This window comes from Trichogramma pretiosum, unplaced genomic scaffold, assembly GCF_000599845.2.
Source record: "Trichogramma pretiosum strain Unisexual culture from Peru unplaced genomic scaffold, Tpre_2.0 scaffold1, whole genome shotgun sequence".
NCBI classification, from domain to species: Eukaryota; Metazoa; Arthropoda; class Insecta; order Hymenoptera; family Trichogrammatidae; genus Trichogramma; species Trichogramma pretiosum.
The window spans coordinates 3,813,794-3,838,536 of record NW_019641703.1 but is presented as its reverse complement, the minus strand read 5'-3'; the positions used below and the strand labels follow the sequence as shown (position 1 = coordinate 3,838,536).

The 24,743-nt window shown below is 36.1% G+C and overlaps 5 protein-coding genes across 6 annotated transcripts; 1 reads left to right on the top strand and 4 right to left on the bottom strand.

Moving 5' to 3' along the window:
* The first annotated feature begins 148 nt into the window (after positions 1 to 148).
* Positions 149 to 5,339, top strand: LOC106654401 (lysosomal alpha-mannosidase). Of its 2 annotated transcripts, none has more exons than XM_023462798.1 (17): positions 149 to 404; positions 832 to 934; positions 1,083 to 1,164; positions 1,224 to 1,409; positions 1,489 to 1,694; positions 1,755 to 1,894; positions 2,259 to 2,392; positions 2,524 to 2,737; positions 2,824 to 3,017; positions 3,104 to 3,300; positions 3,374 to 3,588; positions 3,663 to 3,876; positions 3,950 to 4,067; positions 4,153 to 4,429; positions 4,504 to 4,746; positions 4,816 to 4,965; positions 5,045 to 5,339. In XM_023462798.1, exons 1-17 carry the CDS (start codon positions 291 to 293, stop codon positions 5,267 to 5,269), a joined length of 3,012 nt encoding a protein of 1,003 aa, XP_023318566.1. In that variant the 5' UTR covers positions 149 to 290; the 3' UTR covers positions 5,270 to 5,339. The 2 variants fall into 2 exon arrangements, with proteins under 2 accessions (XP_023318566.1, XP_023318565.1); XM_023462797.1 differs by lacking the exon at positions 2,259 to 2,392 and adding an exon at positions 1,976 to 2,109 and having other exon boundaries at positions 150 to 404.
* Positions 5,340 to 6,173: 834 nt separating this feature from the next.
* On the bottom strand, positions 6,174 to 8,828 carry LOC106653467 (ankyrin-1-like). Its single transcript, XM_014372920.2, has one exon. The coding sequence runs from the start codon at positions 8,756 to 8,758 to the stop codon at positions 6,239 to 6,241; it is 2,520 nt and encodes an 839-aa protein (XP_014228406.1). The 5' UTR covers positions 8,759 to 8,828; the 3' UTR covers positions 6,174 to 6,238.
* A 1,154-nt stretch (positions 8,829 to 9,982) lies between these two features.
* LOC106653457 (collagen alpha-1(III) chain-like) lies at positions 9,983 to 17,536 on the bottom strand. Its single transcript, XM_023462845.1, has 20 exons — positions 17,287 to 17,536; positions 16,368 to 16,487; positions 16,166 to 16,309; positions 16,036 to 16,088; positions 15,879 to 15,956; positions 15,771 to 15,797; positions 15,455 to 15,694; positions 15,191 to 15,397; positions 15,020 to 15,118; positions 14,835 to 14,943; positions 12,352 to 12,539; positions 12,062 to 12,278; positions 11,901 to 11,989; positions 11,650 to 11,811; positions 11,510 to 11,572; positions 11,049 to 11,430; positions 10,725 to 10,946; positions 10,497 to 10,669; positions 10,202 to 10,423; positions 9,983 to 10,129 (listed from the first exon to the last, which is right to left on the bottom strand). Exons 1-20 carry the CDS (start codon positions 17,534 to 17,536, stop codon positions 9,983 to 9,985), a joined length of 3,192 nt encoding a protein of 1,063 aa, XP_023318613.1.
* Positions 17,537 to 18,961: 1,425 nt separating this feature from the next.
* Positions 18,962 to 22,933, bottom strand: LOC106653450 (structural maintenance of chromosomes protein 1A-like). The gene is made up of 15 exons (XM_023462844.1): positions 22,669 to 22,933; positions 22,169 to 22,597; positions 21,852 to 22,090; positions 21,611 to 21,770; positions 21,411 to 21,542; positions 21,217 to 21,348; positions 21,062 to 21,145; positions 20,823 to 20,980; positions 20,667 to 20,764; positions 20,278 to 20,576; positions 19,922 to 20,209; positions 19,681 to 19,860; positions 19,413 to 19,591; positions 19,168 to 19,345; positions 18,962 to 19,099 (listed from the first exon to the last, which is right to left on the bottom strand). Exons 2-15 carry the CDS (start codon positions 22,343 to 22,345, stop codon positions 18,962 to 18,964), a joined length of 2,442 nt encoding a protein of 813 aa, XP_023318612.1. The 5' UTR covers positions 22,346 to 22,597; positions 22,669 to 22,933.
* A 34-nt stretch (positions 22,934 to 22,967) lies between these two features.
* Positions 22,968 to 24,549, bottom strand: LOC111694466 (structural maintenance of chromosomes protein 1-like). The gene is made up of 7 exons (XM_023462843.1): positions 24,397 to 24,549; positions 23,822 to 23,945; positions 23,646 to 23,748; positions 23,389 to 23,567; positions 23,192 to 23,330; positions 23,023 to 23,118; positions 22,968 to 22,976 (listed from the first exon to the last, which is right to left on the bottom strand). Exons 1-7 carry the CDS (start codon positions 24,500 to 24,502, stop codon positions 22,968 to 22,970), a joined length of 756 nt encoding a protein of 251 aa, XP_023318611.1. The 5' UTR covers positions 24,503 to 24,549.
* Positions 24,550 to 24,743: the final 194 nt, after the last annotated feature.

The window sequence follows — 24,743 nt, the reverse complement described above, 5'->3', positions numbered from 1 at the left end:
CTCCATTGACTAAACTCGCTCATTCATTAGTTCATATTACGACGACGAAACGCACACATATACAGGGAATTGAATATTCATACATAATACACACACACACGTATACATACATCAAGCTGGACGAAGAAGCAGCAGAGCCGTGTAAATACCCTCGCAGTATTGACACTTCGAACTCAGTCTCGAGAGTAGGTAGCTGCCGAGAGCATCGTCGCTTCGAGCTGTACTATCGGCGCTTCTCCGTCGCGACAACGGCATACTTCGATTCTCACTCGTACGTGAGGCCCGGCGAGATGGGACTCCTCGTGACTATTCTGACTCTTGCCGTGAGCTTGTTTTTCATCATCGGATTGGGCGTCGGTGCCAGATTACCGAGAGCCGACGAGATTCCGACTTGCGGATACGAGGTGAGCAATTTTTTTGTTGTTTTTTGATCGATTCTTAGAGCGGAACGATAAAAGTTTTATTATTCACAGTTTTTTTATACGAATTGAGTTGTAAAGATAAACATGACGTTAATGCATTGATTTTTGAACTAAAAAGTTGACGAAGTGCAATCAAAAATAGTTTGCAAGCTCAACATAAACACAATTATGAATTTAAAAATACGATAATCTCGCATTATCAAGTATGAATTCGGGTCACTCGAATTGCGGCTTAATTGTTATTCTACTCTGCTTCTGTTTTGTCGTATTTGTCCGATAACTGCTTTAGTTAATATTTGAAATGTTGCATCGAAGCATTTTTGAAACTATACACAATCATAAGTATAAGGAACTAAAAAAAATGAGCGTGATTTTTTTTTTTTAATGAAGAACTTTGTTTTCTCTTTAGTCCTGCACAAAGAGTGATCCGGACAAAATAAACATTCATTTGGTCGCTCACACTCACGATGACGTCGGCTGGCTAAAAACTCTCGATCAATATTATTATGGAGGTCAGTACTATAATGAAGTTTAAATATATATGGAATAAAGAGCTTAAAACTCACTTCTATTTCATGAATGACATTATGAATTATTATAACTTGTCTTACTTGATTGCAATTATTCTCGCTTTTACAATAATTTTTTACCTCCTTCAAGGTCGTATGAACATACAAGTCGCCGGTGTAGAGTACATTATCGACAGTGTCATCGAGGCTCTGAATCAAGATCCAGCGAGAAAGTAAATTTTCACAAATATCACTTATTTTTCAGACATTGATAAAACGATTGTCATTCTAGGTTCATTTACGTGGAAACTGCATTTTTATGGAAATGGTGGCAGCATCAGGGCCAGAAAAAACGCGAACTCATGAGAAAATTCATCGACGAGGGCCGCTTGGAAATAATCGGTGGCGGCTGGGCCATGAACGACGAGGCTGTCACGCACTATCATTCTATGATCGATCAGTACACCTGGGGATTCAGGTAGGGTACATTTGATTTCATCATTTTTCCAAGAATTTCTGAAATTGTCATCTGTTTGTTTCGTTTTCTTTGTTGTAAGACGGCTGAACGACACTTTCGGCCAATGTGCGCGACCCAAAATCGGATGGCAAATCGATCCGTTCGGTCATTCACGCGAACAGGCGTCGATGTTCGCACAGATGGGCTTCGACGGTATGCTGTTCGGTCGATTGGATTATCAAGATAAATCTAAGAGGCTCCAAGATAAAACCGCAGAGTTCATTTGGAAAGCGAGCCCGAGCTTAGGTACGATTTTCAATCGATATAACCATTATCAAAGTTACTAGTTTATGTTTACACCAACAGGAAGCTCATCCGACTTGTTTACGACTATGCTTTACAACAATTACGGACCGCCACCTGGCTTTTGTTTCGATATTCTCTGCCAGGATTCGGAGCCGATGATCGATGACGCTGACAGTCCGGATTACAACATCGATCGGAGGGTAAAACGCCATTTGAATTGATCTTTGTATATATTTCAATTGACGCTTGAATCTCGAAATTTTTGAAATGATATCTTGCAGCTCGAGGAATTTTTGAATTATTCGAAAAATCAAGCCAAATACTACCGGAGTAATAATATTATTTTAACGATGGGAGGTGATTTTACTTACCAATATGCCGAAATGTACTTCAAAAATATGGACAAACTCATAAGGTACATTTTTTTAAAAGTATTGAAAAATTTTATGTAAAACTATAAAGCGATCGTGAGAGATTCAGGGGTCTATATTGAATCTTTTTTGAAAACTGTATGAAAATTCATTTTTTTTAAATTGATCTTTTGTCTCTGATTGTAAACATCAGCTGGCGACATTTTTGAAATATGTCAAAACCCAAGCTTCATCATACAGAACGAATAATATTATACTAACTATGGGCGAAGATTTTAACTACTTATACGCTGAAATGTGGTTTAAAAATTTGGATAAGCTCATTAGGTAAACAGCTCATATTCAATGCGTACATCAAAAGTATATTTTTTGAAAATTGATTTTATAAATAGAAGCTCTTATTATAAACTGCACTTAAAAGGTATATTATCTTCAAAAAAAATCTATTAAAAATGCAGATACGTAAACGAGAAAAATGGCACGGATTTTAAAGCTTTCTACTCGAGCCCATCTTGTTACTTGAAATCCTTGAACGAGCAGAAACTTGCGTGGCCGGTAAAGAGCGATGACTTTTTCCCCTATGCCAGCGATCCGCACGCTTTTTGGACCGGTTACTTTTCATCGAGACCAACTTTGAAATTCTTCGAGAGAATGGGAAATAACTTTTTGCAGGTATTTAATGGCATACGAATGAGATATGTTTCAAATTTCGAAAATAAAAATCATACGATTCGTTAAATTGAAAACTACATTCAAAGGTCGTAAAACAAATGTTGGTACTGAGCAATCAGCCCGATAACAAGCAGCTTCAGCTGTTTCGCGAGGCGATGGGAGTGATGCAGCATCACGACGCTGTTACCGGCACTGAAAAGCAACACGTCGCCGAGGATTACGCTAGACTTTTGTATCGTGGATTCAGAGATGCGGAAAAACTTGCCTGTCACTCGATGAAGTGAGAGATTGTTTTAACTGTTTTGCATTGCGATTTATTTTTGAGATTTTTATTGATGTGTTTTTTAATTTGTTTCTTTTTTACAGCTTGCTTGCACGGATCAAAGAAGTTCCTAAACCAGCCAAATTTCATTCTTGCCCTCTATTGAACATTAGTTCTTGCGAATATTCGTCGGATAATCGCAAATTTGTAGTTTCAGTTTATAATCCAATGAGCCAACCTCTTACGACTTTCGTTCGATTGCCAGTTAATGGGGTTTCTTATAGCGTGAAAGATTATTCGGGTCGGTTATTGATGAAAATTATATTTTCGTTAAAAAAAGAACAATTTTGATAAGTATATTATATTATTTTTAGGTAGAGATATCATAACTCAACTCGTACCCATCCCCGATCCAGTGCAGAAAATTCCCGGTAGATTTAGCTCAGCTACAAGGGAATTGTTATTCCAGGCCGTTAATATCGCACCGTTGGGTTATCAAATGTTCTATGTAAGTGAAAAGGACTCGGTATTCGAAGAACTACAAAACGACCAACCAAATCTTGATTATGTTCAAACCATCGGAAGAGATGTAATTTTTGCTTCTACAGATAAACACTCGTATACTTTATGAATATTATTTAAAATAATAATACATTTTTTTAGATGTTCAAAATTAGCATTGAAAGCGACAGCAAAGTGAAAATCAAATCGTTGAAATCTCCTAATTTGGATTACACACAATCTTTCCATTATTTCGAGGGTGCAGAAGGTAACAACAAAATATTTGTTAATCGTTCCTCGGGAGCTTACATCTTTAGACCCAAAGAAAACTTTGCCAAGGACTTGCCAGACACGGGAGTTTTCCAAATTTTCAAAGGTAAATTAAAAAATAAAATTGTTCATGAATCCATAAAAAAGCACTTTTAACTAGGTATACTTTTATTTTAAAGGTCCATTGGTTGAAGAAATTCATCAAATTATTAATGATTGGGTGAGCCAAGTGATAAGAATCTACAATGGCAAAAATTATGTTGAATTTAACTGGCTCGTTGGACCTATTCCAGTCAAGTAATCATCATCATTTTATTTTTATCATTGAAAAATCTCACTAAGTTTACGCTTGTATTTTCATAATCATGTTTTATTTCTGCAGTGATAAAACAGGCAAAGAAGTTATAACAAAATACTCGAGTAACTTGAAAACGAACAGTGAATTTTATACTGACAGTAATGGCCGAGATATGTTGAAACGTAAACTCAATTATAGGCCAACTTGGGATTTAAGATTACAAGAGCCAATTTCTGGCAACTATTATCCAGTTACCTCAAAAATATCGATCGAAGACAAATCGAATCAATTAAGATTGAGTGCCCTTACCGATAGAGCTCAGGGTGGGTCGAGCTTGGAGGAGGGCGAATTACAACTTATGGTAAGGATTAAAATTATTAGAATACAATTAATTTCCTTACCTGGTTCAATAAAAATGCGCATGTTCGATGACAGCTACATAGGCGGTTATTAAGTGATGATGCATTTGGTGTTGGAGAAGCTTTGAATGAGTCGGCATATGGCCAAGGATTAGTTGCCAGGGGGCAACACTTTTTACTCGGTGGTAGTATGGCTGAATTAGATCAATTACTTTTGGAAGAAAAAGAAATTGCAACAGAACTTGCGTTACGTCCGTGGATCTTTGTCAGTCCAACGGAAGATTCGTTCGAAGAGTGGAACAAAAATTACAGAATGAAGGTATCGTTATCTTTTCTAGATTTGCTGCAAGTGAAATGAAAATTATATTAAAATTTTTATAATCTGTAGAGCAATGATTTGATTGGTAAATTACCAAAGAACGTGAAAATTTTAACTCTCGAACCATGGAAAGAAGGAGAAGTACTTCTTCGATTGGAACATCTTTTTGAAAAAGATGAATCTCCAAAATATTCTGTTCCTGCTAGCGTGGACTTGAAGGTATATTATAATTTTGATACCAGTTTATTTATCATTTAATTCAAACAATAACTGATGAACTAACTTTATCGATTATTAGGAGCTGTTCTCAACATTTACCATACACTCCGTTCGCGAAACAGTTTTAAGTGCGAATCAATGGATCGAAGATTTGAACCGTTTGCAATGGCAATCGGAAGGCAATGAAGTTCCAGTCGGTAATAACAAATCGGAGCCAATCATAGATTCGTTTGTTGTACGACTAAACCCCATGGAAATTCGTACTTTTATCATTACTTCATCATTCAATGCTGAGTCTTCTTAATCAGTTCGATTTTGAAAGTCAAAACAATGGATCTTTTTACTGTTACATTTTATTTAATGTAAAATAAACAATAATCACATTCAATAAATTAAAAAAGAGTTTTGAACTCTTTAATTTATATAAAAAAGAATTCATTATTCTTGTTCTACTTATATTCTATAAATTAAAATTATTAAATAAATATGAAAGTATAAAAATTGATATCTGATAGTACCAAAAATAATCCTATTTTAGATCTTAGATTTAAAATACAAATGCTTTGAAAGCTATTTGCTTGCAAACTTTAAGGTAACGGCAATGTGGTCGCTATCTCAGACAAAGTGATACCACCATCTAAAGGTTTTGTATGGCTATAATTGTGAGATTATTCAAGTAAAGTGAAACAAAATTAAATAAATAATTTTTATTGCATATCTGTGCCAGAGGTAGCGACCATAGGTATATTTTCAACAAACAAAATGAGCCATCTGAGTCTTGAATAAGTTATCGGTTTAACTTTAAAGTTACGGTAGGTAGCCATACAATGTGATTTGTAATTTTCTTGGTCAAGGGGACCTCCTGTAAATTAAACTTTTCTACTGACTGGGAGTGAAAATATTTTGTTTAAAGGGTCAGTAAAAAGCCTTAAAATTGACCAATCTGAATTTTTATTTTAGGTCTAATTTTTTTTAATATGAAAAAAAAAATGATTTTAAGGTGTATGTGTCCCCATGTAGAAAAAGGCGGACATATCACGAACAAGCTATGAGATAGGTATGTGGGTATTTGAAGGACTCATCTTAACTGCTTTAAAATGTCACCTTTTGACAAATATACAATGGTAAAAAGCTATATGGGAGTATCTAAAAATAAAAAGTATGAATTAATAAATTTAATTCCTTTTTTTTTGTTTCTTTATTTGAATTTTATGATAAAAGTACAATATTTAACAATATACATAAAAACATACACCAATTATGCTCATGTCCATCACGAGCTTTGCTCGCCAGCCGCCACGAAAATGTGATACATGTCTTCGTTCGTCAGATTTTTGAGGATCATGTCACAGCACTCAAGCGGCAGCCGCTTATGTATCAGATCCCAGAAAGGATACAACGTCCAGCTCTGGAAAAATCTTCTGGATAATTTCTCGCACAGATGCGCGACGACACACGCCTTAAACCCTTTTTTGCGGAGCGTCGACAATTTTTTCTTGCTACGGGCGAACTCGAAGTATTCCTTGAAGGTGATTCGTTTTGTCACCTCCTCGGGTCGCAACTGGAGCAGGTCGTAGAGCGAAAGACTCGGACTTATCATCGTCTCTTTCGCAAAGATCGTGACCTCCTCGTGGTCCTGCCAATTAAGAACTTCAAGATCCGCCGACTTGACGAACAATTTGTGCTTGGCAAACAGATTCATGATCGTTAGCGCATCTCGTTGGCTCAGCTCGTATCCTCTAGTCTCGAGGCTCTCGACGACGGCCAAAATGCCGGACGTTATTTTTATATTTATGCCGCTTTTAAATTTAATGCTCGCTTCAAAGAGACTCTCGGATGGAAAAACGAAGTTAAACAATTCGGCGCCGTGATCCAGTAGTACATCGACGGTGTTCGGCAATAATTTCGCTACGGCATACTGCAGTGGGGTCCGACCATACTTGTCCCTTGCGTCGATCGGCGACGTTTCACGTCTATCTTCTTTCATTATTTTTAAGAATATCCCCGCCATGTCGTTGCCGAAGGACTTCGTGCAGATGAAGTGCAACGGCGTCGATTTATCATGCTTCTTGGCCAGATTCAGGTCGGCGCCGCGTCTGAGCAGCTGCTCGATCATCTTCTTGTTGCCCCACGTAAGAGCGAAGTACAACGGTGTCTTGCCGTTAGAATTTCGGGCATCGATCTGCAACTGCTGATTTAGCTCATCGCTTACCTTGAAGAATATTTCCACCAAATCTTCGTTGTGGGAATTCTTTGATATCGTGTGCAAAGCCGTATTTCCTAAATCGTCAGTCAAATGTGGATCCGCACCTCGCCTCAGCAGAAATTCAGCCACTTCCTTGTTTTTGTTATACAGAACATAATGCAGCGGTGTGTTACCCCCATTGCCCTTGGCGTTTAACTGTACTGAATGGTATTTATCGTTGCTAAGCTCGAAAAACATGCTAAAACTTTCAACATCGTATAAGCCGTAATAGACGCAAACGATGTGCAGGGGTATCTCTCCATCCTTATTGGCCAAAGTTGGATTGGCACCACTTCTCAGCAGCAATCGTGCAGCTAAATTGTTGATGCGGTACAAAGCCACGTGCAATGGTGTGTTACCATCATTGTCTTGCGCATCGACTAGCACATGCCAATGTTTCTCGTCGCTGATCTGGAACAGCAGATTCGCCAAGTCATTGGATCTCATCTTGCAAATGATATGAAGAGCTGTCGATCCTTCATTGTTGGCCAAGGTCGGATCTGCGCCTTTTCTCAGCAACCACTCGGCGATATTCCTACGTAAGTTCTTCAGAGTCCAGTGCAGCACCGTGTTTCCCTCTTCGTCTTGGGCGTCGAGCGGCAACGGTTGACTTTTTTCGTCGCTGATCTCCAACAGCAATTCCATTAAGGCAATAGGACGACCCATCTTGCATATGAGGTGCAAAGCAGTCGATCCCTCTGGATTGGCCAACTTGGGGTTAGCGTTACTCCTTAGCAGCAATCGTGCCACTTCCTCGTGTTTGTTCTCCAGAGCCAAGTGCAGAGCTGTTTTACCCTCCTTGTCCTGGGCGTCGATCAACACCGGACGACGTTTTTCGTCGCTAATCTCGAGGAGTAACTTCATTAAGTCATAAGAACTATCCATCTTGCATATTAGGTGCAAAGCAGTCGATCCCTCTGGATTGGCCAAGTTCGGGTCGGCTCCACTCTTAAGCAGCAATTGTGCCACTTCCCTTCTATCATAGGCCAAAGCCAAGTGTAGCGCAGAATAGCCTGTTTCATGCACGAGGAGATTGGGATCCTGGCCGAGCTCGAGAAATTTATTGACAACGTCATCGCAGCCGATAGCGCAGGCCACATGGAAATGAGTCAGGCCAGACGAGTCGGTGTAATTAACGTCGAAATTATTGTAAATTTTAAAAAGCTCACGGACCATGATGTCCTTATTAAGAAATCCGCTCCTAGCCACATGATGCAGTGCTGTAGTTCGACGTACCAGTGGCTTACCGTCATGGTCAATTTTAGGCTGGTATTTGTAGCCGCTGTTAGCCACGAATTTAATGATTAGTTCTCCTGAACGAGTGTAATCCTCTTCGTCACGAAAAGTAATGGATTCCGTGAGAAGCCAGTCGATTTCTTCGGACTGAAATTGGCACTTCCAATCGCTGAATAAGAGGTTAAGTTGACAGAGAAAATCCTGGCGCTCCTCTTCAATATCCCAATTGACCTTTTCACGTATACTCCTCAAAATGTCAAACTTTTGTTGGTGGAGATGACAACCCACAAATTCGTTTTTGTGCACGCTCATCGTTTGTCGCACTAATTCACGAAAAGCACTTACTTCGGTTGACGCACGATCTTTCAGAACTGTTCACGCTGCGGCGTCGCAATGTGTACTGACCATATGCTGGCATGTATAGTGTATACTCGTCTATGATCCATTGACTATGCGCGTAACCCGTGGCGCGGGGGCCGGGGCGCCTCCACCCGATTGGAAATACAACACCGGCGCAGTTACGAGCTCTAAGAAGCTGGCACTTTTTTTAATAATTGATAATGTTATTAGTATGGATGGATAGGGAACGTAAACCTTGTCCCTATGCCGCCGGATAAAAAACTGCTCCCCTTATTGTTTATTGTTAAGACCCGATAAAAAATTAGTGCCAGTTGCACATTCATCATCGTTTTATTTTACTTCTAGTTATCCGATTTAGAAGCATTTTTTTTAACAAATCCTTGTAAACCGCTTCGATATTAGGATTGAACAGATTCCAAATATAATGTGAATTAATTAAAATAATCGCAGATTCTTTTTTCAATGTAAATTACAAATTCCTGCACAAGCGTCCACCCCAGGTGAAAATGGTATGTTAGATCTGACTGCAATAATTAAAATTTAATAATAAATTTAGTTGTATTTTAATAATCAAATGATTGAGTGATGCAGCATCTCGACGCTGTTACCGGCACTGAAAAGCAACACGTCGCCATTACGCTAGACTTTTGTATCGTGGATTCAGAGATGCGGAAAAACTTGCCTGTCACTCGATGAAGTAAGAGATTATTTTAATTGTTTTTCAACGTTACAACGTTACGACGTTTTCAACTGTACGACTAAACCCCATGGAAATTCGTACTTTTATCATTATTTCATCATTCAATGCTGAGTCTTCTTAATCAGTTTGATTTTGAAAATCAAAACGATGGATCATTTTACTGTTACATTTTATTTAATGTAAAATAAACAATAATCACATTTAATAAATTAAAAAAGAGTTTTGAACTCTTTAATATATATAAAAAAGAACTTATTATTCTTGTTCTACTTATATACTATAAACTAAAATTATTAAATAAATATGGAAGTATAAAAATTGATATCTGATAGTACCAAAAATAATCCTATTTTAGATCTTACATTAAAAATACAATTGGTTTGAAAGCTATTTGCTTGCAAATTTTAAGGTAACGGTAAATTTTTCTGATTCAATGTGTAGCTTTTCCGACTAACAGCACTGTGTAGTGTGTACTATCACCTGAAACACACCGAACCGATTTCTAACCAGAAACTTTGTTCCGGTTTCCCGACATCTCGGATAGCAACGTCCAATATGGGCAATCTTGATGGCTTGTCAGTCGAATACGATATGATTGTTTTACCCCATTTGTCTTTGCGCTCCTATAAACCATTAATTTTTATTTAAAAAAGTATCTTTTAAAATCAGATGATTGAATTATTATTTAAACTTGCCTTGCACTCATCTAAACTTGCTTCATAACGTAAACGTAGATTGCCTCTTGCTAGTAATTCTACGTCGTTCCATGCCAGGAATTTCAAAGCTTTACGATACGTTTTACGTTCAGAATCATAGTACGCTATACTATTTTTACAATAATAAGTAATATTTTGCTCAGCTTCGCGAGATAATAGTTGCAGAAAACCTATTTGATTACTGTCAGCTTTATAACTTATCTGGAATGTTTTATATTGATAAAATTTTTGAATAGTTGCTTCAATAAAAAGTATCAAATTTGTAGGATTGTACCTTGGCAACATTAGTTATTTCGTTCAGCCATATTTCCAATTCATTCCCAACGTAATTAATTTTAGGTGTTTGCGATGGGCTGGCGAATATACAAGTTGATTTTTTTTCCGCGTCACACCGTACTAATATCGCATCACGAACGTCTCCATCATTTGGATCGATCCAATAATCACCTTTGATGAACAAGAAATTATTTTTCTATCAAAAATGATCAAATACATTTTTTACCTGTTGATTTTTCAGGGTGTGATTCAAAAAGGTCTCTGCACGTTCTCGCTGGAGTAGATTTTTCTCCGTCGCGATCTGAAAATTCTTGTAAACTACTTTTTACTTTTTTATATAACTTCTTCAAAATATCTTTACGCTCTTCGTCATTCATTAAACCATTATATATTCTAGGAGGTGTGTCTGTCGACGATGATGGATCTGGACCTTTGCTTTGACTTTGACCTAAAAATAAAATTAATATTACTCCTCAGTACTGACTGTATTTGTCAATGAAGTGCGAGAAATGTGTGAAGTTCGGTATTAATAATTATTGAAACAACTAACCAAATAAAGCGGCTAAAGATGCACTGTCATATCCATATGCCACTTCACCGGGGATACCCGGAGGTCCTGGAGGGCCAGGCTGTCCAGGTGGGCCGTGCCTTCCTTCTTCGCCTGGAGGACCTCGTGGACCTGGGACGCCTTGATGTCCTGGAGGTCCGGGATTTCCGTCTCGACCTGGTGGACCACGCAAACCGGCTTCGCCATCTTTACCTGGTGGACCGACTGGTCCCTGTGCACCTTTTTCTCCGGGAATACCTGGTTGACCAGGGATTCCCTGTAGACCGCTGAAACCTCGATGACCTTTGGGTCCAGGTGCACCATCCGATCCACGGTCTCCTTTCATTCCTTCCGGACCTGGTAAACCAGATTTACCTCGTGCACCCTTAAAAAATGACCGATTATAAGTGTTGATAAAAACGATTACTTTTTGTCGCTACAATTTTTTAATAAGAAATATTTACAGGCTGTCCATCTTGTCCCGGTGGTCCTGGAGGACCAGGTTCTCCGTCTTCTCCTGATTCTCCCTGTCAGTCATAATGAAATTGTTTAAAATTTGTGTTTTAAAATTATACATGAAAAATTAAACAAAAAATCTAATTACCACAAATCCTTTTTCTCCTTGTAATCCAATAGGTCCTATTGGACCAGGTGGACCTTGAATTCCTTGTTCACCGGGTTTTCCATCCAAACCGGGAGGGCCACGATCTCCGTTATTACCCGGTTTACCTGGATTTCCAGGTCTTCCAGCTGATCCTTTCAGTCCCTACAATAAAAGTACGATACGTTTAAATCTATATTAGAAATACTAAAATCAAAACAAATTCATAAGATAAACATAAAATATAATCATACCTGTGGTCCTGTGGGTCCAATACGTCCAATATCACCCGTAGCCCCTTTGAGTCCTTGAGGTCCAGGTGGACCCGCGTCGCCAGTCTGACCTTAAAATGTTGGTACCTTAATAAAATCATCTACACGTTAAACGAATATGATCATCGATCAAAAAACGATACCTTTTGGTCCAATTAAGCCGTCTGGGCCAGGTGGACCAATAGGTCCTATAGGTCCTCGCTCACCAGGAGCACCCGCTGCTCCAGCTGGACCACTGAGTCCTCTTTTACCTTTTTTACCTTCATTGCCTTGAGGCCCGATTTGACCACGAGGACCCGGAAATCCTGGTTCGCCCTTCGAACCGGCATCGCCTCGATTGCCTTTTTCTCCTGGGGCTCCCTATTAATGGTAAATACATAATTTTATCTCATTGAAAATTGACAAGAGTTTCAATGAATTTCTATTTTCTTACAGGTAATCCCTCTGATCCAGGAGGACCGGCACTTCCTACTGGTCCAGGTAATCCTCTGATACCAGGAAATCCAGGCTGTCCTATTAAGCCATTGGTTCCCGATGCACCTTTTTCACCTCGCGCTCCTTCTTTACCCGGCACTCCGGGTAAGCCTGGTTCACCTGCTGGGCCAGTTCGTCCAGGTTCGCCTTTTGGAAAAATTTTACAAAAAATTTCACTTCGCTTGAAGTACCATAAAGTAATTTTTTAATATCTCATTTTTTCACAATCATCTTCGATAGAAAATTGTTTACTATTTATTATAAATGGGATACTTGGTGTAATTTCTACAATGATAGTTATATAGCATACATGGCAAAACACTTTGCGTCGGGTAAGACACAAAGGTCATACATGCCACATGCGACGTAAACAACAGGACGAGCACACAGCTCTCAGTACTTCTGTAGTCAGTTTTCCCGTTCATAGATCCCTCGATCATAATAAAAAGATTAGATTTAATCAAAATCATAAGTGAGAAAAATGGAATTCAGTGGTTCATTCAGTAGTGCTGTCAGGTATTCTTCATTTTTTGATAATGAAATGATAAATATCAAAACAAATATATACAATAAATTACTTGATTTTATCGAGGTTATTTCAGAGTCAAAGAGGAGCCTCGTGATGTGCCAATTGGTGAAAATGATTGGGAAACGATTGACGAGAAACCCGACCTAAAAAATGTCCAACTCTTAACATTTCCGCTAGAAAATACAGTAAGTGTAGATAATTTTTATTTATCTGATGGATAGTAGTTGTTTATCTTTATTGAAAATTCTCACGCAGTTTTAATTTTTCGATAGACTTGTCCTATTCGTAAATTTGAAGAAAATCAAGTAAGCGAACTCGATGATGAAGTGAAAATAATCGTCGAATGCGAAGACGTTAAGCCCAACATTAATTCATTAGCAATTAAGAAAATGGACAGTTGTTCTTCAAATCACTTGCTAATCGCTGCAGAAGAATCGAATGTGATTTTCCACTGTGAACTTGAACAAAATAAAAAAAAAAGGATGACAAAAAAATTAAACAACGACCACAGACTCAAAACACACATTGGCACGGTTCATAATGATAAAACTCACACGTGTAAAATATGCGGGAAGAATTTCTCATTTTATAATAGTCTGGATAGGCATGTCAAATCATTACATCGTGGTATTGTTCACCCATGTGATACATGCGGCAAGTCATTTACTGCAAAATATAGACTCAAAAACCACATCGATGTAATTCATAACGGTTTTAGTCATAGTTGTGATATATGTGGCAAAACATTCTCGGCGAAGAAAAATCTCAAAAAGCACACTGTTGCAGTGCACAATAGGTTGACACATTCCTGTGATAAATGTAAAAAGTCGTTCACAACTATATATTATCTTAAAATTCACATCGATGCAGTGCACAATGGTATCGCACACACATGTGATATTTGTGGCAAGAAATTCGTATTGAAAAATTATCTCAAAATCCACGTCGATTCGGTGCATAATGGGGTCAAATATTCCTGTGATAAATGCGAAAACACATTCGCAACTATGGGTCGACTTAAAATTCATATCAATGAGGTGCACAAAGGTGTCACTTACGCATGTGATATTTGCGGGAAAAAAATCAAAAGAAAGGACAGACTCAAACGCCATATAGATGAGGTGCATAAAGGTATCAAGCATGCATGTGATGTTTGTGGGAAAGAATTCAAAAGAAAAAACTACCTCAAATGCCACATGGACACGGTACACGAGAAAAAACATTCAGACAATAGATAAGTCTCAATATCCTCAAATAATATAGTACAATATCGTTCATGAATTATCACTCAATAAATAAATAAATAAAATGCATGTTCAATTTTTTTGTTTAAAAATCCTGAATGTATTCCAAAAACTACTTTGAAAATCTTTATTTATAAAATTATCATAATTTTCTCCATTGTTATCTTATTATGTAAAAACATTGTTTTCATAATATCAATAAATTTTTTGGAATAAAATAAAGCATCTTTTCAGGTGTGAAGCTAATAAAATATTAAATCTATTATAATCATTTCAGCTCGAGACAAAATTAACTGAAACAATCAAAGGCCACTTACTTCGCAGTTTCACTTTTCGACCCATTACTTTTTTATTAGATATAAAAAATTTTAAGTAAAAATAATATAAATAAAGAGGAGATTCAAGCAGATTCAAGCAATACTATAATAAAAAGTCGTCCCTAATATAGTATATTTTGTAACAAGTGCGCGAAGCAGTTGACTCATCCAGGAGTTGTTTTCACCCGAGCGTAGCGAGGGTGCAAAGACTCCTGGGTGAGTCAACTTCCTCGCGGACTAGTTGCAAACGATATTTTTTAACTTTGCTTGCGAGAAACTAGGGTTTTCTGACGCTTTAAGGTTAGAAAACCCGTGTTTCGCGCACGCAGTGTTAAAAAAAATATAAATATACCTCGTAGACCCGGTATGCCTTGGTTTCCTTTAGGTCCCTGCAATCCTATGTCTCCTTTTATGCCTCGTACACCAGGAAACCCCGGCGATCCAGTTTTTCCTACTGGTCCCTGCCAAATAAACGCAACATTAAAATCAATTGTGTAAACACAATTAACTTGTTGAATGAAGCCAAATTATACAAACCGGAGTTCCAACAGCTCCGGGTGCTCCGTCAGAGCCCTTAATTCCTGGCGATCCTACAGCTCCGTCCCTCCCTCTTTCACCTCTAGGGCCAGGAGGTCCCTGTCATAAATATTATTTGAATATTATAATGATTACTTTTTTAAAACAATACTATCTAAATAATTTTCATACCGGTTGTCCCGTAAGTCCAGTGGGACCTATTGCACCCATAGCTCCTTTTTCCCCGACTGCTCCAGTTTCACCTTTGAGCCCATCCATACCTATCGAACCTTTATGACCCTTCATACCGGGCAGTCCTGGCAGACCCGGTGGTCCTCGAGGGCCTGGAGGTCCATGTGACCCAGGCTGTCCAGGTTCGCCGTCCTCTCCAGGAATTCCCTAAACAAAACGAATGCTAGGCATAATTGAACTTTTATTTTGTAGAAAAAAGTTTACATCGTTCCCAGGTGGACCCGGTAATCCTCTAGGACCTGGCGATCCAGCAGTTCCTGGAGTTCCTGGCTCTCCGATTTCGCCTCTGGAACCTGTGAATCCCATGGGTCCAGGAGGGCCAGGTGGGCCAGGTGGTCCTCGAGGGCCTACTTGTACATACGATTCTGGATACTGCACCATTGGTGTGGGACCTTTTTCAGAACTTGCTTGCGACATGGCTAATTGCTTGTAGTAAAGGTCCATCTAATAGAGATTAATGTATTATTTGTCATTTTCACAACTCATGTTTTAATTAATTTTTTTACGTAAATATACTCACATCTGGTGAATTATTCGATGCTGAAGTCTATAAAAATTTTGAAAAATTAGGAAGTTGAATGAAAAAAATGGAGTGAGTATTATTTAAGTTTTATAAAGCTTAATTTACTTCAGCATAAGAAGAGGCGTAAGTTTTCACACGTTGGCTCTCACTTATATTAATCTCATTGTCACGTGATTCAGTCATCTATTAAAAAAAAGACAAATTCACGTAAATTACTATTAGTCCGATATTTTAATCCAGTTAAAAATGTTGAAATACGCACATTTCTTTGTGTATTATTATAGCTTTGCTCATATTCGGACTCTTGAGAAGAAGCTAGAAATAATCGATATTCAGTACTGAAGCACAGATGGTATAGTATAAAATTTTTCACGTTAAGAAAAATTTCTTACTATCATTGCAAGATGGAATACGAGCGCAATCGACTTGTCCGTGAAGACAGCGGCATATATTGCAAGCCGATGGTCGCCAATACTCGCCAGATCGACGATACGAACCTTCGACTTCGCAGGCCGTGTGCTGTTGGGCTTGAGGCTCTGGGAAGTGAAGATTCGGTTTGAATGACAATTTTTAATATTTTCTCTTTCTACGTACCTCGAAAAGTGTGATTCGATCGCACTTCGTTTGGCGGAAGAGTTGATCGAGAAGAGGAATAATTTCTTACGGTCGAAGATGAATGAGTGATGGTGTTATCCGTAGTAATTTTTGCACGATCTAAAAGATCATTGTTAATTAAAATTTGATCGGAATATGCTCGATCTCGAAAAAGGGCATAAATACTTGAATAATCATTTTTTACTGTTGGAAGAGCAGTGCTTGAAACAGTATCGCGTTCCCGCGATTCTCCTGATTGCGAACCTGAAATTTTATCCATCATCGACAATTTTCATCTTAATTTTATCAAGGTTCTTAATTTTTTCTAAAACTTCTTTTAAAAATGCGTTCAAGTGAAAATTCTTTGTACAGTCGCAATAACATTTGTACAAATATAGGTCACGACAAATTGAAAAGCAGCATCCGGTGCTCGTGCAACAAGTGCCTTGGCTTGCAAACATAAGCAAAAAAGCTTCTCCCTAGCGCGATGTTTGCAGCAGCATGAGATCTCGGCTACGAAAGAAAGAGCGAAAGAAATGCGAGAAATAAAAGCCGAGTACGATGTAAGCAACGGACCATTTGCGGGCAGATGATCAAACGTGCGATATACTGACCGAATTCTTCAATATCAATCTGTTAAGAGTGGAAAAGTCACGGATCGATGAGATGAAAGTTCAAACGAAGCGAGGAGAGCGCGAGAAATTTCGCGGAACATAATTTAACGATATTCACTTAAGAATAGTTATAAAATGACAGATGAGTTTTCGATGAAACGAGTCAATTCTATGATTCGACAATGTATCTATGGGATAAATTATTTCAAGCTTGATACATTGCAGTTAGATTTGTTAATTTTTAATGAATAATTATTCGTCAATTTGTTTTTCATTTTTGTATTTAATATATTTAACGCGCTTACCGATGACATCCGTTTCGTTTTCTTCGTAATTGTTGTAATCGTCGTAATCGTCGTAATCATTGTTGTACTGATCGCCGCGTCCTCGATCCCTCGTCTTTTGCCGCTTTTGAATCTTTGTCGAAATCGGATCCTTGGTAGAGGCAGAGGTTCGATCGGTCACCGCACTCGCTCTACCGATCCGCGACTCCAGCAAGATCGACGAAAACAAAAACAGCAGCAGCAGCAGCAGGTAGTCGCTCCTCGTCCTCATCTTTCACTTGCAATTATGCATGAGTAAGCGATGCGAAGATTTTCATCAATCAATGTACGGAGACTAGGAAGTAGCGAAGTTTTAGCTGAGCGTGGCAATGATCGCGACTCGACTCTCTCTGTAAGCTCGATACGACTTTTCTCCTCGCGAAGCTCATTGCGCTAAGACAGCTTGTAGAAGTAGGAGATGCTACGATAGTGGAAGTGGCCATGGCGGTGGTGGTGGACGCAGTGCGATCTTCCTGTAAAGCTATTTTCTAACGATGCTTGCGATCTATGGTGTAACGATCTGCGAACTATAATAATGCGTTTACATTTTAAAATCGGTTTTTCTTCATTTTGCGCTGTACTCAATAGCTGGATGTTTCAGAGCTTTCGTTGTGGACAATTGTCTCAGAAATAAAATATCAAAAGAGTATTGTTCATTGTCGAAAAAAAAATTTTTTATTACATCGAAAATTGTAATGCACAGAAAAAATTGGAGCCATAAAGGGAGCTTCGATTTTTATGTGTATTCAGATATAAACGTACACTTGTGTTAGGTTTCGATTCGGGCGATAAAAATGGGTAGCCTAAATGTTTTAATAGAGAGTAGGCAATAAATACAGTAATCTCTCTTTGTATTCGTTGCTTAAAAAAAAAAAATCAGAACGATCGAAGAATTTTACGAGCAATCTCTTGTCCTCATATTTTAGATTATGATTTAGATCTCCAGTACATTGAATTCGGCCGTGCTTTTCAAAGAATGCAATCTACTGGATCTGTCGAGTTTTCGTTCCAGAAACAGGCAATATTTCTGTAATTACAATGGGACAACGTTGAACAAATGCACAGATATTGCCAGGAACGATTTTATACCCAGAAGCACTTGAATAAGCTTTATGACATGTACATTTTATACCATACGAAGCGATCCAACTTACATACGCGCGCATCATCGCAGCGATATGTCTCGCTCTGCAATTTCATCTCGTTAAAAAGCTCGCGCCACGCGAAAAGGAAAGTTAGCCGCGCGCTTCGCTGCTCGTCTTCTTTCTTTTGCGTTTTAATTATACTGCACAACGTATACACGTTATTCGATGCGATGTATCTTGTATAGGGCATACTTTTATAGCGTACTACGCGCATCTGAAGTGGGACATGTGCGATCCCTATCGCGAGCCGCAGACTTTTAAATATTATGACACTTTCGAATATTATGACGCGTGATGTAATAAGTGCAATCGAAAAAATGTTTTGATTTGATAAAATGGTATATTGTTATTTTGGTCTGATTTCAGTCATATAATACATAAAATTGATTTGAATTTAATTTAGTTTTCTTTAAACATGCAATAAAAACGATGTATAACTATAAAATCATTACAATGAAAAAAATTGATTGATAGAATCCAAAAAGGAATTTCTTTTATAAATATAAGTGACTTTAATAGGAGTCATTAATCTTTTCCATTAACCTTTCTACTCTCTGCTTTGCTGATTTTTTCAAGTTATTTTTAGCACTTGTTACTTTGTTGTATTTCTGTAGATCCAAACATACGGCTTGGCTAGAATTTGATTCATTCTGAAAAAAATTCAATTTTAAAATTGATGAAAATAATTTCTAACAAAGAAAAGTAATATTTCACTTACTGAGATATAAACCCCTACGAGTCCATCGGCATGACGAACAGATTCGCTACGATGACTTATAATTATAATTTGGGTATTTGTTTTTAATTCGGAAAAATAATCTATCATATTACTAATATTCACACCGTCCAAGGCAGCGTCTATTTCGTCAAAAATAAGAAACGGAGTTGGCCTGACCCTAAAATTAAAATTGTTATGAAATAAATTTGTATAAAATATTCGATCAAACAATTATAATCAATTACCGGAATGTAGCTAGTAATAAAGCCAAAGCCGACATCGTTTTTTCACCTCCCGACAAATTTTCCAGGGCACAAAATCGTTTGTTCGGAATTACACAACTGAAATTAATACCATTGAGATAAGGTTCTTCGGGATTTTCTTTCAATAGAACTGCTTGTGCAGCATCATTTTTGTACAGATTCTATAAAATTGAAAAATTTCATTTAATTGCATTCCAACAAGTTTCATTCACTATTGTATTAGCTTTGTTTTTATTTTTCATTGACATACTTTGAAAATCTCATCAATATTTTCGGAAACTTGATCAAAAATATCATTGAATTTTAAGCATCTTTCGTGTCTTACTTTATCAAAATTTTCCTTAACAATACGAAGATCTTCTAAAATCTGTTTATAGTTTTTCTTTTTATCGGCGACGTTTTTTTCTATACTGTTCAATAGATTTTTTGCCTAAAATCATCACAAATGTTACAACAAATTTAAATTGTCTTCATCAAATTAAAAAGCATACCATATGATCTATTTGAATTTTACTCTTTTCTTCTTTCAGCGCATTAATTCTATTTGTTGTATTTTCTATGAAAAGGTCTATTCTATCTAAAGGTGAATTTTGATACCCTTCAATTTCTTCAGGCAATTGATCGTAATCGATTTCTACATATTTTTCATCGATGTGAGAACTTTTTTCCTCACTGCCTGATAATTGTTCACTTGATTCAAGTGACGAATAATTATCTTCTGAAGTTAAAGTTAATTTTTTCATGTTTCCTTCTTTAAGTGGTATGTCAATAGAATTTACCTTAAAAAAATACGATGATTACAATTTAATTTCATTCAGTGATAATACCAAGATATTCAGTTTTATACTTTGCAATCAAATAGTAAATTATGTTTTTCATCCTGAAGTTTTGATACTGTAGAATTTTGATTTGATAGAAGAGCAGTCAGTGATTTCAATTCACGTTGCATTGATTTCAATTTTGAATTTTCTTGGTTTATAATTTTTTCAGTTTTACTTATGGCACTCTTCACCTCATTATATCGTTCAAAAGAATTATGTGCTTCGATTTTGAGTTTCCGTTTATCTAATTTGGCTTTTTCTTTAGTCAAAGAATTATACTGATCTTGTATTTTTAGAACTTGTTCATTTAAATTTTGAATCGGAGCTGTAAAATTTTAAATCATAAACATCATCCGACCTTTATCAACATCTATTTAGTTAAAAATTTTACATAATCAAACGAAAAAATAATTACTTTCTGTATCTCGATTTTTTTCATAATCAATTTGACTGGATATTACTTCTAGTTGATGCTCATATTTTGATATTGTTTCTAAACGTTCTTTGCAATTCCTGTATATATACGTATATTAACAAATATAAGTTAATTATTTACTTTCTTTTTATTTACCTGAAGTTTCCCTGCTCATATTCTCGAATATTTTTAAATCCAAATTCCTTACAAAATTTTTGAAAAACTTGGTCTTCGATTTCATTTTGATTATCCACTATCCTTTTGCGTTTCTCGTCTAATTGAGCTATGGTTCTATTTATTTCATTAATTTCTAACTGCAATAGAAACATCAATAAAAAATAGAGTAGACAATAAGTAACATTAGTTTACTTGATAAAAATGAAAATTTAGTTTACATCTAATTGAGATATTTTTTCTGAAGTTTGTAATTCCATACTACTATGCAATTGTTCCATTTTTTGTAGTTCCTTTTGTACTTGCTTCAAAATAATAATAAAAATTATATACTGCTACTGGGAAAACGATATGAAGTTTGGATTGATTTACTTACAGCCTTTGTTGGTTTTAAATATTTATTCAATTGATAATTGAGACCTTCGTGTTTGACTTTTAAGGAATTCATAGTTTCTTCATTCTTTTGCATTAAACGTTGAATCTCGTACAGTCGAGACACTTTTTCATCCTGTTTTACAAAGTTTTTATAACAGTTAAAATAGTTTCAAGCTTTGGTATTTTCGAATTTACCTTTTTTTCTTTTAAATTTTGTTTTTGATCTTGTGAATTCAAGTTCCATTGTTTTGTTTTTTGTTGCAAATTAGCAAGGCCTCCAGAAAATAGTCCACTCTTTTTATAGTACGATCCGTTAAGAGAAACGCACTGGAATAATTACATGATTTTGAATACAATTTAAAATAGTTTCATGTTAAGTTTTTAACTTTTCTTACATTTAATTTTTTTCTAGATGATAAATCAGAAGCTAAACTATCTGAATTACAAATGATCGAATCCTTGAGTACACAATTTAGGACGAGTTCTATATCATCTTCTAAACAAAGCATGGCATCAATAGCCAAAATCGGTGGTCCAGGTTCATCGGCTATTTTACTGGAAAAATTTTAAACAAAATGAAATATTAAGAATGATAGACAAAAAAAAACGAAAAAGTCGAGTTTGTTAATAATTTACCTTCGAACTATATCTAAAGATATTGGATCGAGCGAAGAAACCGGTATAAATTTTTCAATAACTGAATGCTTCTCAGTCTCGTAACGATTTTTGATAAAATTAATGCAATTTATAGCCGTTTTATTATTATCAACGATGATTGAATTAAAGTTATCACCCATTAATTTTGTAATAGCTACTTGATAATCTTGATTATCTCGAAGATCATCTACCTGACATAAATTTTTCAAACGATCTTTCTGAAAAACAAGATATATTCCGATTATTTCTAATTATAAAATGCTTACTGCATTTTTAAATAGGTATATAATATTTACCACTCCATTGAAATTCAATTTCAACTGTCGTAGAACCTCTTCTCTCATTTTTTCTCTCCAATTGTCATGATTGCACTCCTTCAGTTGATTAAGTTTTTCTATTATGTCAAATATCTCAGAATTTAAATTCTTGATTTCCTCGCTTAATAATTTTTCTTCGTTGCGAAGATCCTCCATCTGTTTACTGATTTTATTTCTCTCAAATTCGGCATTTTGTATTTTTTCAGAGATACGTTGCAGTTTTGAGTTTCGTTCATTTTTTAAATTCACATCTTTTTGTTGTTTTTCAATGCACACACGTTTTTCATACAGTTTGAAATTTAGTTTACTATTTTCAGTTTCAATATCTCTGACACATGCATCAAGTTCAGCTGATTCTTGTACAATTTGCTGTTTAACTTTTAACTTTAATTTCTCGTAAGCGTTATACTACAAAAAGAAGTATGAACATTCTTAGATATTGCAAAATATTAAAAAACCAAATAATAATTTTTTTTTACCTTTTTGTTTTCAAGTTCTATCGGAGAAACTTGTGATTGCGATTTTTGGTAATTTTCTTTGATATATTTAATATCTTCATAATCTTTTTCAAGCGCTTTAATATTTTCTTTACGAGCTCTATCAAGTTCTTTTCTGTTTTCCAGTAACTTTTCATGTTTGTCTAATTTATTTTTACAGTTGCTGAGTTCGCATGACACTTTTTCTAATTGAATTGAAATATTTTCTTTTTTTCGTTGTAATTGTTCGAATATTTCATCAAGTTGTTGTTTTTCATTATTATACTCTTTTAGTTCATTTTTTAGAATATCTATTTTCGATTTTACATCGTTGACTAATTTTTGTTTATTTTCGGCATCTTTTTCGTTTTTTTCATTATCAACCTTAACTTCGTCGATCGATCGATCGATTCGTAAAAATTTGGCATAATAGAGATCATATTCAAGGTTGCTCTGTAAAAAAATTGTTCGTTAATTTTTTACATTTCAATGATTTTGTACAAGAAAATCATTTCAAAATACTCACTATTTCTTCTTGTAATTTCTCAAATTCATTTGCCTTTTTTTCATTTCGTATAAATTGCTTCAATTTTTCTACATGAAATTTTAGATCTTTTTTTTTAACATCTGCAGACCTTTGTAATTCTTCGAATTGTTTTTTCAGTCTGTAAAAAAGGTCGGAAATAAAGATCTTTTTCGGTAACGTAGTTTCAACAATTTTACCTCGCGTATTCGGTTTTTAATTTAATGGATTGGCTCATATGTTCAAATAATGAACATCTTTCTTTCGGATTTTGCAATGCAATAGTTTCAATTTGATTTTGTCGAACCAAAAAATTATTGGCTTTAGCGTTAATTCCATTTTCGATTAATTTTTCTTTATAATCTTCAATAACGACTTCCTAAAATTAATTAACAGATTTTTAGTTTATCTGAAGTTTCGGTCGAACAAATTGGGACTTCCTTAACTTGCTACTTACTTCTTCGTCAATGTAATAACTTATAGTTGATTCTTGATAATCTATTTCCCTCTTAAAAGTTTGTCGCGAGTCATTGAATTCCAAATTGACCTGTACCCAAGTGCTTAAAATAAAAATACGTTTCATAAATATTCGTACGAAATATTTTATAATTCTCAAAGTAACATTTTGTATACTTAATGTCTCGATCGTCCTGCAATTGTCGGTTGCATAAAATTTTTTTCAAAACTTCCACCGATTTTTTTTCATAACACGGAAAGCAGAACACGAATTCTATGGCATCCACCATCGAAGATTTTCCTGTAATGAAATCAAATATTTTATGCATCAATATAAACGTATGAAAGCCACAATTTACAAAAATGCGTTGAAAAATGTTATAAATCCTCATTTTGTTAATTTTTCATGAAGATGATATGAAAAAGTCGTTAGAGAATTTAAAAAATGTTGACTCGAAACTAGAAATTTGGCGCGAAACGCGAGTAACATCGCAGAGCGCGGATACAGACAGACACGCACACACACGCACACACATACACACACGTTTAGCTCCGATTTCGAAGAAGACCGATCGTTCGTTACAGCCTCTACTTTTTTGCATTGCAAGTTCTCATGCCGCAAACATAATAATTAACATATAACCAACACACCCATTATTTATCTTCATCACTATTAAATTTTCCTAACAGGCAAAACACTTTACACGAGATTTACGTCTCTTCTACACCAGAGAACAATGCGTTTTACTCACCTGCTCCATTGGGTCCAACTATCGCGGTAAAATCCTCCCACTCAATGGTAGTCAAATCTCGATACGTTTTAAAGTTTTTTAATTCTAATTTAGTAAAAACTGGCATCTTGACGTTGTGGGTGCAAATAACTCGGCCTCGCCTATCGACGTTTGCCGATCAACTGAACTTACGATGCACGAACGAGCAAGGGTTGAAGAGGGGTGGGAGAAGCGCGGAGGTGACTTGTCTTAGAATTCGAACGTTTGAATTTTTTAACGGCTACTTGTTGTCCGGTTCAGTGTATCGAGCGGTAACGAGCAGGAATATCATTTCATTCGAATATAAAAATCATTAGTTCGTGAATGTA

Bases quoted from the DNA above. Each gene is read 5' to 3' on its own strand.
- LOC106653450 (XM_023462844.1), bottom strand. From the start codon at position 22,345: ATGGAGGATCTTCGCAACGAAGAAAAATTATTAAGCGAGGAAATCAAG. The intron at 21,543-21,610 runs GTAAGAAAAGTT...TAATTATTCCAG, and splicing joins CATCTAGAAAAAAATTAAAT to TGCGTTTCTCTTAACGGATC. The intron at 20,981-21,061 runs GTAAACTAAATT...TTTCTATTGCAG, and splicing joins AAAAAATATCTCAATTAGAT to TTAGAAATTAATGAAATAAA.
- LOC106654401 (XM_023462798.1), top strand. From the start codon at position 291: ATGGGACTCCTCGTGACTATTCTGACTCTTGCCGTGAGCTTGTTTTTC. The intron at 405-831 runs GTGAGCAATTTT...TTTTCTCTTTAG, and splicing joins TTCCGACTTGCGGATACGAG to TCCTGCACAAAGAGTGATCC. The intron at 1,695-1,754 runs GTACGATTTTCA...TTACACCAACAG, and splicing joins GAAAGCGAGCCCGAGCTTAG to GAAGCTCATCCGACTTGTTT.
- LOC111694466 (XM_023462843.1), bottom strand. From the start codon at position 24,502: ATGCCAGTTTTTACTAAATTAGAATTAAAAAACTTTAAAACGTATCGA. The intron at 23,568-23,645 runs GTAAGTAGCAAG...AATTAATTTTAG, and splicing joins GTTATTACATTGACGAAGAA to GAAGTCGTTATTGAAGATTA. The intron at 23,119-23,191 runs GTGAGTATTTTG...ATTTTTTTACAG, and splicing joins AGAAATTACAAGAAGAAATA to AGCAACCTTGAATATGATCT.
- LOC106653457 (XM_023462845.1), bottom strand. From the start codon at position 17,536: ATGAGGACGAGGAGCGACTACCTGCTGCTGCTGCTGCTGTTTTTGTTT. The intron at 16,310-16,367 runs GTACGTAGAAAG...TTCACTTCCCAG, and splicing joins ATCGAATCACACTTTTCGAG to AGCCTCAAGCCCAACAGCAC. The intron at 15,119-15,190 runs GTATGAAAATTA...TATTTATGACAG, and splicing joins CTGGACTTACGGGACAACCG to GGACCTCCTGGCCCTAGAGG.
- LOC106653467 (XM_014372920.2), bottom strand. From the start codon at position 8,758: ATGAGCGTGCACAAAAACGAATTTGTGGGTTGTCATCTCCACCAACAA.